A 12,949-nucleotide genomic window follows, 5' to 3' on the forward strand; every position below is an offset into this window, starting at 1 on the left:
ATTGACCCAAATACAAGTCCAGTCTCCTCATTCATGTGTATAGACAGAGATCTTCATCTGAAGGAATTCCTTTAACATTTTTTATAGTGCAGATTAGTTGTTAATTTTTCTAGCTTTTATATCAGTAAAATTGTTCATTTTGCATTTAATTTTCTAGATATTTCTGCTACTAAAGAATTGTAATTTAATAGTTATTTTATTCTCTCAGCACCTTAAAGATATTGCTCCCTTATCTTCTTGCTTGTATTATTTCTCGATCAGCTCTGTCTCTTCAACTAAGAATATCTGCCAGGACCTGTCTGAATTAGTCCTGCTGGAATTACTGTCTGAGAAGTCAGAAATCTGTAAAATGGGGGTAATTATAGGGTTTATCTCATTTGATCCTCATTTATTAGGGATCAGTGTCTTCTAGATAGATAGCAGAGATAGACAGATAGATACATACATAGGTACATACATAGACATAGATACATACATAGATACATGGACAGACAGACAGACAGACAGATAGGGAGGGGCAGGAGGATAAATCTTACGTCATTAGTCCACTTTGGAAACAGAAGTTTATCTAAAATATTTCTGCTTTATTGGAGACCTTGTTTAGTCCCTGTCGGCCCTAATAGCGAACTCTCTTTGCTCCTATTTTGAATAGCTAATGTAACTATAGTTAAGGATAGTATTCACATCCATATCTAGCAGACACAGAAGAATAAAAACAAATTAATTATATTTCATTTTATTCTGTACATTTCCACACAATTCACAATACAGAAAAAGTGTCCAAAAAGTAACTGTAACTAGTCAATTTTCAGAGATTAGCTCAGTCTCCCAAATTAGTTCCATTGAAAATCTGTATAGAGCAACACAGTGATCAAGATTCTTTATATAAATAGGAAATGCAAGAAAACTAGGGAAAAATACTTTATGACTTTGTTACAAAAAACTTCATTCTTCCCTTTCCCTTCCCACCCTTCCCACCCACCCTCCCTCCACTTCATATTATCTGGATCCCATTTTACCTGGAAATAAAACTTCCTCTCTCTACTGTCACGGCTGCTACTGTTTTAGAGATTCCACCTGCCAGTTGGCAGCTTTGCAAAAGCATATGGCTCTGGAATGTGATAGGGCAGACTCAGAATCAGGAAAAAGCCCTTTATAATGGCACTGCAACTCTCTTTTCAGATGTGGGCTTTGTAAGTGACCTCTCCACAGCAAACTGTACTCTGGATGTCTAGGAGCTTTTTCCCACTCAGGAAGCACATACATCATTCTGATGGAAGTGAGATTTCCCTACAGTCCTCACAGAAATGGGTTTTTCTCACTTTCAATCAGCTGTGGTGCATATAATATATTCATGGTTGCCCAATCAACCATTGACAATTTTCAAAAACAGCCAAACTAACACTTATAGATGCTAACTTGAAGCTTACTTCTCAATGATGCTTTACAGAATATTCTACTGCATCAGAATATTTTGACTGTGAAAGTTCTGTCTCATTTGTCAGGGCAGTAAGAACCTCCCTTTTCCCAACCCACAATCAGGATGTTAGCAGGCATCCAAATTTTACTTGCACTGGAAATGATGTATGCATGTGGTTAGTGCCTCAATCCAACCATGGAGGGGCGGAGACAGTGGCAAATGAAAAGTGTTATTGTTAATTAAACCCAAAAGGCCAGGAACCATCTGAATTCATACACAATGAGCAAAAAGTATCAAGGCTGGAAGGCATCTCAGATGTGATAAGTCTCTACAATGTTTCTGTGAATTACTTATAAAATCTGAAACAAAAAGTAGAGTAAACTGACTTAGGGCTGTTATTTTTGTTGTTGTTCTTGTTTTTTACAAGACCATTTGCAAGCATCTCTTATGTCTCTGTAATTTTTTTTTAAATCATTATATTTCAACTCCAAAATAACAAAGTCATGATCTCTGAATTTTAAATAAGAAAATATATTTAGAGTTGTGGGAAAACTCCTTATATTGTCCTTATTCTTCTCAAATTTTATCTTGGACCAGCACAAGTTTGTGGACAGGTCTAACCTGCTCTGAGTTATTGGGGAAACTCTCAAAACACAGCTCAGTTCTTGAGAAGCCTTGTTAGAAAGTTTCTCCATTTGCTGATTCTGCTCCCTGTAGTTCCACACAAAATCTCATTTTTTCTAAGTTGCACAAATTAAAATTTTTCAACTAATGCTCTTTAAAGCCACGCTCAGTAAGTTTATTTGCTTTCTATGAATTTGATTTTCATGGGAACCAATGTTTACTTAGGATATATATCATTTGTGAGTTGCCAGGTGAAACTGTGTTAATACTGGAGTAATATTATTGTATTTATCTTGAGAATATTTTCTCTTTCCCTCATAACTCCTTTTCTTTCCTAAGCCAGAAGCAAGAAATGAGGTGAGGGAGAAGGGGAAGTGAAGTGGGACACGTTCTCTGAGTAGGAATCTCGAGATGGAACCATTATCTAGAGTAACTTCTCCATCCATTCAACTCAAAACCGAGGAATGAGGATAAGCAATTCAAACTGTAATCCTCTTACAAAGAAATATTATGCAAATGTCAGCTTAGTCATATGAACCGAAGTCTTATTTAATGATGAAAAGATGTAGAAAGTGTCTTCCTGCCTCTTTATTACCAGAACATAGAGAAATCCTCAGTCCTTTCTTCTGCTCCCAATCATAACTTTAGACCCCAACCAAGTGGACTCTAAGTAGAGAAGGGAACACCAGATGCTTTGTTTTCACCTTACTTACTGACTTTTTACATTTTTTGCCTCAGTAGAAACATACCTTTTTCAGATTTGAGGACAGGCTAGCAATTGGCAAAATGTGCATGTGTGCACATGTGTGTCTGTGTGTGTGTGTGCAAGTGTGTGTTTGTATAAACAAAGAAAATTTTAAGATCATGATCCCTGCCTTTAAATAATCCAGGTTATATTTCCAATGACTGTTTCTATAAAATGCTTTCATTGCCATCTGTTTGGCAGGAACCTGGGAGCAAACGGGATCTGAGGTCAGCTTTAGTTGAAGAGCACAAAAATAAACCTGGGATATTATAGAATGTTTTTAGTCCAAAATCCTTCACAATTAAAGATTTGCTTTTACATGTTCCTTGAGTTGGCTATTCAATAATTACTTAACTAGTAGAAAAAACTAGCAGTGGTAAACTTACCCTTTTTGAGGAAGGCCAATAAATTTTTCTTGATGCAATCTTTAGGAAAAAATAAATTCTTATGTAATAATGTAGATTCTCTTACCTACTTTTCATGTCTGTTCTTCTTTTCTGTCATTTTGTTTTGTTTTTTTGGTACCAGGGATCAAACTCAGGTCCTTGTGCTTGCGCAGCAGGCAGCAAAACCACTGAGCTAAATCCCCTGCCCTATTTTCTGTCATTTTTAATTGCACAAATCATCTGCCCTATATAACTTGAATCTAACAGTGCTATTTAATCTGCCTTCTCCAGTCTTACAAAGTTGTCTTTTTTCCACATCAAACACCTCTTCTACATGTTCACCAATCTACCATAGAAAACCTGATAAAATATGAGATATAGATTGGGAGAATATTGTTCTTTTAACCTCAAATGCAACATCATTTCCCATAGGTGATTTAGAGCTATATGTATGTAACTGTATGATACACTTCCCTTGTGTATCCAGCCAGGGACAGTAATACTGTGGAATGGCAGGATCTCCTCAACATCTTCTGGTGCAACATTCTGAAATAGCATCATTCCAATATTTTTCCAAGGAGGGAAAACAGTACTCATACTTTTTAAATGTTGAGAGTGACAAATTATGCAGAAGAGACACTAAAACCTTTGTTAATTTCTTCTCATGAAATCCACAATGGTGTCCAAACCCTTGGCCTTTCTGCCCTTGAAGTATATCTAAGTTGGTAAGCTTCTCTCTGAAAATAAAAACTCCAGGTTTTTTTTTTTAATTTCATGTTCACCCTCAGTTCTAAACAAATATTGCTGTGGGCTGATATTTCTTTTCATGGGGAAATCATTTTATTATGGAAATCTGAACCAGTGATGTAAAATATCATTAAAAGCAATGGTGGAAAATTATTTACCTAGAATACATCTATTTTATGCATTTTGGTCTGTAATTTCTTTTTTTTTTTTTTGTACCGGGGATTGAACTTGGGACCTTGTGCTCGCAAGGCAGGCGGCAGAACCACTGAGCTAAATCCCTGGCCCTGGTCTGTAATTTCTAACAACCTCAGTTTTAGCTGCAGTCTTATCCCCTGCTATGTGACTCTGTGCAAGTTGAATTCAGGGCTCTGAGATTCAGTTAATTCATTTAGAAGGCATTATCTGCAGTATGCACTTTATGAGGTTGTATCAAAGCTCAAAAATGTAAAAAATGCCTTGAAATACCAATTAAAATTATAGAGATTGTTAATAAACAGCATAGATTTTAGTTGCTTAAGCTATTTTATATTGAAAGCTATATGCATGTTTCACCAACGGACTGAGAAACAAGATAGTTTCTATAGTTGCTGCTACCAAAGGCTTCCATTTCAGATGTCATTTAGCTCTAGATGTTGGAACTTTTGAAGCTGGGAGAAAGACTGATACAGCATTTTGCTACTTCCATGGTTAGGTATTTCCTTGTATTACCACGCTGGTAGCAGAAGCCAGAGCATTTGCCATGATTGCTCTTCATGTACATAGCTTGGTTTCTAAAGATCTTTATCTTTTATGCAGAAATTTCTTCTGTGATTATATTAGACTATACAGAACTCTAGTAAATAGCAAATCATAGCACTTTTTCATATTGGACAGATTTCTAATAGGATTTTACTTGAGAATGCCTATGAACATTCATCAAAATCCATAATGCTTCCAGAAGTATTTTGAATTAAGTTAACCTTCTAGTATGTTTTCTTTTTGCTACCTTCTCAATTCATGCTTAGGTGGTTTTAAAATTATTAAATGATAAGCAAAGGCATTTTCCTCTAAGATTTTACAGCTTCTCATGTATAAAATAATGTTCTAAAGATTTTTTTTAAATCAAAATTTTTATGAATTTCTAAAATGAAATCCTGCAATTCAACAAAGGAATTTTAAAAATAAACTTTACAGGAAATAACATCTAATTTCAGCCCCCTGAGATCACAGGTCCGTACAATAAAAGCACACTAAAAATGGTCTCATATCCTCTGCTTACATGCCCCCATGAGCTCAAAATTATGACACTGTAAGGAGGCCCACTGCACTCTTTGACAATTTATACTTCATTTTTATATTTAATCCAAACCCACTGCAAATTCTGCTTATTATTCCTAGTTTTGTCCTTGAGATCTGTGATAAATGAGTCTTAGAACTTACTCTAGCAGTGCTTCAAAGTCTCATCTTAAAGTCTTAGTTTCAAATACATTCTTAAGGACATTACCAATACTAACAAAACCTAAATGCAAAATATTGTTGTTTCTTGACATGTTGAAATTGTTTTCATAGAACTAAAATACTGTTGACCAATGAGTGACAAATACAACAACACCTTAGTTGTACTTCCAGTGGATGTTGAAGTTCTCATGCACAGACCTTGTCTCACTGGAATTCGACATGCTTCCTTGATGGCTACTTTGGTGAAATCAAGAATTTTATCTATTGCATTCATTGTTATATCCTTAGCATACTCTGTATCAGAGTAATAAATATTTTATTAAAAATGATTAAATACATGCAAATATGATCAATTCATGAACATATGATTGCATGCACAATGACTGCAGGCATGTATAAAAAGACTCTGAAATTTATCAAGACATCTCCCAATTTAAAATTTCTAGTATAAAATATCTGTTTTCATAACCTAATAATTATATTTTTCTGCTTTCTTTTTGGGACCACTTTAACGAATCTCAATGTCATGGGAGAGTAAGTTGTCCAGGTTACTACTAGTCCTTGCATCTTTTTTGTTGTTGTCATTTCTCATTAAACTGTGGAGAGATGGTCTAAAATTCACAGAAGCCCCCAGGGTATAGCACATATAGAAGCAGTCCTCCAGGTAATGTCAAGAGGGCATACTGCTTATTTACCTGATGTGGAAACATCAGCCATGATGGTGACCTCTCATGTGACTAGAACAGAAATGTGCTAACCCTCCTAGATTACTTCTCAGAATCAAGCTTGTCCTTAACCCATAAGATGACCAAATCAGTGGCTAAGCACTTGCCTTTTGGGCAACATGGACACTTGCTCCAGGGAGAAATGTCATTGTGATTCATTTTGATTATAATATCCAAGGGAGATCTTGGCAGTTGTAAGACACAATTACTAACAGTATTAGCAGGATTCATCCAGGAACAAGACTGTCACTGTGACTAGAAAAGTGCAACAAGAGATGAGTAATGGCTACCCAGACTCCAGACCCTATCCATGTGACACCCCTTCCCTACAGTAGCTTGTCCTCATCAGTTATCATTAGACAAACTACTGAGTGTGGTCTGAGAGTCACAGAGGAAAGAACTCTCCTTTCTCTACTCATCCAAAAGCAGGATGGGCCAGTCTTACAGCAAAGGTAGGTTTCATGCTTCATGGAAAGGAACATACACAACATGAACTCTTGGTCATGGATTTTATGACACAGGCTATAACAAATGTGCAATGGCATCAATGCAGAGATAAAATGAAATTCAGTGATGGTGGGATCAAAAATCAAATGAAAATTCTGTTACCTTACCTAGTTTTGCTGGTGTTACTATACATACATAGATGATTAGCATGCTTTTAAAAGTTTTACTCTTTTTTAAACCTATGCAGAATGTATGTAGTATATATACACATATATGTATACAAATAAACATGTTTCTATATATGAATGTGTGTGAACATGTATGTATACATCTACATGCACATATGTGTATGAATGGTGTATTTCTAACACAACTTACAAACAACCATGTTTATCTGTGTTAATAGCATTTATCTCTAGGGACTGCGAAAAGACACCAGACCAAAGAGATGCCATGCTGTCGCATGTGGTACTCATCTGTGGTATTAGAACCTTTTGTAAAAGGCCTGTGCTTGTTTCATAACTAAAAAAAGTCTAAATATTGTTAGTAAATTGACAACATAAAGAAATGAAATGGCTGCCCCACATTTTCTAAGGTAATGAAGACTCTAGCAAATAAGGAGATTCTTCAGGGGAAAGGTCTATTTCTATGGCCAGATGAAAATGAAGTACCTGTTGAATATCACATAACACAGACAGATCTGCACAAGAGCCACTGGGGACAGAGGTGGAGCAGCAGAGCATCTCAGGTTTTTCAGCAGTTGTTACAGATTCCATAGCTTGCTTTTGTCAGCCTCAATCTGTTTCAGAACTTGTCCTGGTTTTCGGTCATCATCTCTATAAAGGTAACCAGAAGTCTCAAAGTAAAATTCCCAGTCATGTTTAGTTCCTTCTTGGCTTATTAATCTTCTCCTGTTCTTTATTGAGTCCTGAAATGCGATAAATCCACAGTGATTGTCTTCTATTTCATTAATGGTGTAATAGCAGAATATAAGCTTGCAAATATAGAAAGTTATCTTTTAATAACTCTTCAGCTTCCATCCCTGTATTAGCCTGATCCAAAAGTGGAATCTCCAAAGCAGGCAGTGCTACAGCAGGAAGGACCATGCACAGGCAGGAGTACCAGCAAGGCTGCTGCTTCCGGCTGCACTGTCCCAGCTGGCTTTGTAAAAATGACTTTTCTACAGGTACGTATGTCTGTGCCTGTTAAAGTTATGTGAGTTTTTGACCAGGACCAGATCATTGGCTTCTATACCTCTTGATAGCCTACCAAAGGGGATACAATCTACCTAAACTGAAATGGAAACTCCTGGACCTATGATCTTGGCTCTTTCTAAAGCCCAGTACTGTCACACATAGCAACCAATTAAAAATGCTACAGGAGGTGGATTTAATGCTGAGGACATTAAATGTGAGGCTGCTCTGTGCTCTTTCCTTCCTTCCTTCCTTCCTTCCTTTCTTCCTTCCATTCTGGAAAGCCTAAATCCTGCAGGTGCTTGCTATTCCAAGGAGATAGATCATGTGTTGTTTTCCATGAATAATCCAGAGGCTCTAATTCCTCTATTCCCTTTTCTTGAACCATTTTCAGATGCACCAGGACTGTTTCAGTAGTTATACACTGGCACACATGCACCTCTCCTCTAAAATTTCCCTCCGGTTACCATGAAGCATTCAGAGAGAAATGCGACATGGTCATTAGTGAAACCAGAGTCCCTTGTCCCAGCAGTGGGAATGAGTAACTGGCTGCTAAGCCAAATGTTTGGCTCAATCCAGAGGCTAAGAGGCACCATTCAAAGCCAGATTCCAGTCTGCTCTAAGGATTATATTACATTCCTGTCATCACAATATTTCCTTGACAGTTCCACCAACTAAAAAACTCCTAGCAGAATCCCAGTGATTAAATTTTCCTGGACTATATATTCTCTCAGCTTCTGGAAACAATCTACTGTAGTCCCTCATTCCCCCACTGTAAAATCTAAAAAAGAGTTCCAGTCCTGTAACTGATATATGGCAACAGATGACTCATAACCAGCTCCTTCTCCCACAGCTGGAAATGATGCCAACAATTTGGGTTTGAAGTGACTATGGAGAGACTGTCGTAATAAAACCCCAACCCCTGAAAGGCTGTTCTGACTTAACATAGTGTATCATATCTGCACTTTCAAAATGATGATGTACTGCCGACATGTGATTCAGATAAACAATGTGTCACTACTGGGCCTTTAAAATAAATGTAGAGAAATTATCATTTATGATCACATGCAGAAAAAATAAGGAAATGATTTTGCTGTGTCCAAGAGCAAAATGGAAGGAAGCTCAGGAGACATCAGATTTAGCCAAAAAACAAAACCCTTGAAAACTCACTTTTATTTTTGTTTTATACTGAATCAACATTTGGACAAAAAGAATATTTTTCCTCTTGATATTTTAGTTATCACCAAGTCCCATCTGATCCATGGCATGATTAGACAGGGCAATTCCACTACCAGACAAGAGATTGCTGGTTAGACTTTTATAGTGGTTTGTAGTAAGAAATTTCTGATCGGGAAAAACAAAGTCAAGAAAGGAATATATTAGACTAGCCCATATATGGAAAATGGAATTATCAGACATGACCCCAGAAACTGAAAAGCAATAGGTACAGCATTCATTAGAAAGATCCAGGCATCCTGCAAATCTGGCAGTAGGATTCATTAAATGAGACTTGGTCCTCGGGGCAAACAATCTTTGAAATAATGAAAAACCAAAAATCTGAACGAAGACCCACAATGAGACCCTCTCTGCATGATAACCAAGAGACTATGGTTATTAACCTCTGTGTAAAATTCCAGTGACTGCTTCTTGCACAAGTGTATTATCTTAACATATGCTGTTACTTTTGCTTTTGCTTTTATTTTTTTTCCAAGTTGATCAGGTTTCTTTCTATTATAATTCAACAAGACTAGATGTAAACCTCATCAGATTGCTTCACTTCCTGTATCCACAGTTCCCAGACAAGCTTCTGTCCTATAATTTAAACAAGACTTAAAATTGAGTGGACTAGCTATGGGCTTTTGTCTAATCCTTTGCTCATCTCTATTGCACCAAAAGGCAAAGATGGCTACACATAGGCAGTACGGAGCTGTACAAACAGCCCAAGCTGAACCGGACCTGCATGGCTCGCGGCAATGGCCCAGGCAGCCGAGGGGTAACCCGACCTTGGGTAACCTCTCTGAGGTACCTCCAAGTACAGACAGCTCCCATGCCACCTCGCATGACCTCAGAGATAGAACGCACAAGTTGACATTAGCCATGAGGCACTTCCCAGCTCTTCCATAATGAAACGGGGTGGGTGGGGGGGGACAGGACATGCGAAGAGTCACTGAGTGGTCTTGGTCTATTTAGTCTTGGAAATGGTTTTACAGTTGTATTTCTGCAGGACATCCAGAGGGTTTTAAAAGACTGTCAGACAATCTTGTGGTCTTCAAAGACTGAATGTAAAGAGAAGAGATAATATAATAAATTTTAGGCTGATGAGTAATTACAGTAGAATTGTGTGATAAAGGAGAAAGATGGATGTGTAGGGGGAGGGGGGAACAGTGTCATTTATACAAACATCCTTTGAATCTTTAAAATAAATTATACCGGAGAACACAAAAGTTCATGCTACTTGCTGGAAGCAATAAGGATCAAATTTTGTGGAACTCGTACTCCACAAATCTCCAGGTAGCCTGCCTCCTTCTCAATGAGCTATCATGTTCTGTTGTACATCCTGGTAGCCCTTAAAAACTGGTGGCATGGTCTCAGAGATTCTTGCAGGAGAGAGACATATGGATTCCATCAGCTTCATCCTCGAGAGCTGCCCAGTGGCCGGGAGGACGCAGGTCATATGCTTGCTCACGTTTGCTCTGATCATCTACCATGGTCACACAGCAGTCTCCAGGTCCTCATGGCCGATGACCTTATAGTTCTGGCGGCTTTCTAGGTAAGCAGCCAAATCTGGGTCCCCAGCCTGCTGTGCTCTGTCTTGCGGTGTCTTACCCTGATTGTAACAGTGACAAGGAAAGAAACACACATATTTGGAGTGAGATATTATACATGCAACTCCTATTCTCACAAAAACAGAGGTACCCAAAGACTCTCACTAATAAGGGTCCCCCACATTTGATGTCCTAGAATTTACAAGATATTTTCAAATCTATTTTATTTTTATAATAAGCATTATAGCAAACATATAAGATTGGTGAGTTAAAGAGTATCATGGGGTTTACATCTCTTGAAACAGAAGTGCACAGAATCTCAAATGTGGCACCGAGTTTTAGAACCCAGATCCTTTTTAGAAGAAAGGGAGAGAGAAAAGAACGGATTAAAAAACAGGGATACAGGCATTCAGATTTCTAGGTTAGGATTCTATCATACTAAACTCTGAGAAACGATCAGCAGAAAGTGAGGAAGGGTTAGTCACGAGTAATCTGAAAAGTTTCCTTTGCTGGTTTCAAAGTCTTCTATTATATTCTCCCCAATTTATCACTAACTACATGAATCTTTAAAAACTGAATTTTTAAATACAATGTAATGGATATTGATTAAGGAAATCTTAGGAAAGCAGAAAACCACAAACAAGAAAATAAAAATCGCCAATCATCCCAGTAAACTATGAAAACCACCATTAACCTTCCACTTAGTAACTATTTTTATATTTTTATCTCTATAGATAATTATTTTTGTAAAATGAAACCGTACCTTGTTTACATATTGTTATATGACCTTCTCCACTTAATATATTATAATTTTGTCATTAAATTGTGTACATCAACATTTTATATTATTATATAATTTCTTATAGCCTACTATAATTCCTTTTGCACATTTGTACCTACAAACACACATACATCTTTAATATACATTTAATATGTTCAAAATGAGACCAGTGAATAGAATTCAGCAGTAATGGAAGGGAGAATGTGTATTCTTATTTATTTTTCTTTTTTAAATTTTATTTTAGCTCATCCCCCACCCTGCAATCCCCCTCCCCCACCATGTACAAAAGCTTTGTTTCCATTGAGAATGTCTATTCTTTTAAATGCTTGCAGGTATTACTTAACATCCCTTGAAACTTTCAATTTGTATTCAGAGATAGAGTTTCATATATATTACATATATTATGTTCTAAGGTATGATCATTATACCAAACGAACAGCCTCATGTACACATGGGTTTTACAAAAATTATCAGTGACTTCCTAGTTCCTTTCTCGGGTATCCCAGTGGATGCTGTTGACCTCAAATGTTCAACCATCTCCAAGAAGCCTACTCGGTATCTGAGGTGGAGGGAAAAAGGAAAGTAACAATGGCTCTGGACTATTCCTAAATTTTGACTTATGTAGTCAGGACTTAAAATTTAACCACTGGCTTAAAGCTCCTACAATAATTTTTATCTAACTTTTTTACAGTTTTGATAGTCTCTTGTCTTTACTGCAATGATAATGAGGCTAATAGTCCTAGCTTCAAACTATTCAGAGAGGTAGTCTTCGGTGGGCCTGAGTTAATTTTTAAGAAATTCTTCTCTAATAAGAGAAATTTCCTAAGATATTGCTTCTATCCAAAAAAATTCCAAGAGAGAATCTAGGAGTAAGTATTACGTTCACCTTTAGCTTAGCATTAAGTTACAGAATGGTAACATTAAAGGACCTTTAAACAAAAATGAGGCATAGCTATATTACTTCATATGGAAAGATTTTTAGAACATCATACTGATTGAAAACTTATGTTATAAATAGCATATAAACTACAACTTCACCTGGTTTTTCAAAAATAGAAATCTCTACATGTGAAGCATGATCATTAAAAAAATGTTTAATAGTATTTAGGTCTAGACTGTAAGATTTCCAGATGTTTTTGCTTTTTGGTGTGTGTTTTTCTATATTGCTGGCTTTTTCTGTGAGAATACATTACATGCGTAGCCACAAAATAATAAAGTAATTTGGAATTTGAAAAAAGTACACACATACGAGAAACAAAATAGAAATCTCAAAGAACCTTGAGTCCATTTATTTGATTCTATTTGATTCAGAGACCAAGAAGAAGAGGTGAATTGCTCACCAGCCACTTTATCGCTCCTTCCACTGCCTGTGTTCCTTTCCTTTCTCCTCACTGTCTGAGCTGAATGGTGGAACAGCCTTTGGTGGGAATAGGGCAGCTGTTGTGCTGTGCACTCAGCAGCTCCAGCCAGGCCCCACCTGCCCACCATGGTCTGGACTGATCCTGCCTACGACATGTGTGCTTCTCAATTATGTTCAACAACCAAGTGTCTGAATGCAGTAACATACCTAGCTAGCTAGCCAGGAGAGTGGCAGACCAGGACACAGCTCAAATGTGTCTGACAGGCCTAGGAAGGAATAGTAGCTTCCAGAGAGCAGAGAACTCCTGCATTACAACTGG

At 37.2% G+C, this 12,949-nt stretch overlaps 1 protein-coding gene across 14 annotated transcripts in view; it reads right to left on the reverse strand.

The window, feature by feature from the left end:
* Positions 1-8,878: 8,878 nt before the first annotated feature.
* The window catches only part of Dgki (diacylglycerol kinase iota), a 460,530-nt gene continuing 456,459 nt past the window's right edge, over positions 8,879-12,949 (reverse strand). For all 14 annotated transcript variants that reach the window (XR_015449207.1, XM_087206300.1, XM_087206299.1 and 11 more), the window contains one exon: positions 8,879-10,551. Coding sequence is in view for 13 of the 14 variants with exons in the window: in XM_087206300.1 (XP_087062426.1) it covers positions 10,435-10,551 (117 nt within the window). In the remaining variant the exon portion in view is untranslated. The remainder of the gene's footprint in view (positions 10,552-12,949) is intronic.

The sequence above is a fragment of the Heterocephalus glaber genome, unplaced genomic scaffold (genome assembly GCF_053883595.1).
Source record: "Heterocephalus glaber isolate CG9 unplaced genomic scaffold, H.glaber_assembly_v1.0 deba00000621, whole genome shotgun sequence".
NCBI lineage: Eukaryota > Metazoa > Chordata > Mammalia > Rodentia > Bathyergidae > Heterocephalus > Heterocephalus glaber.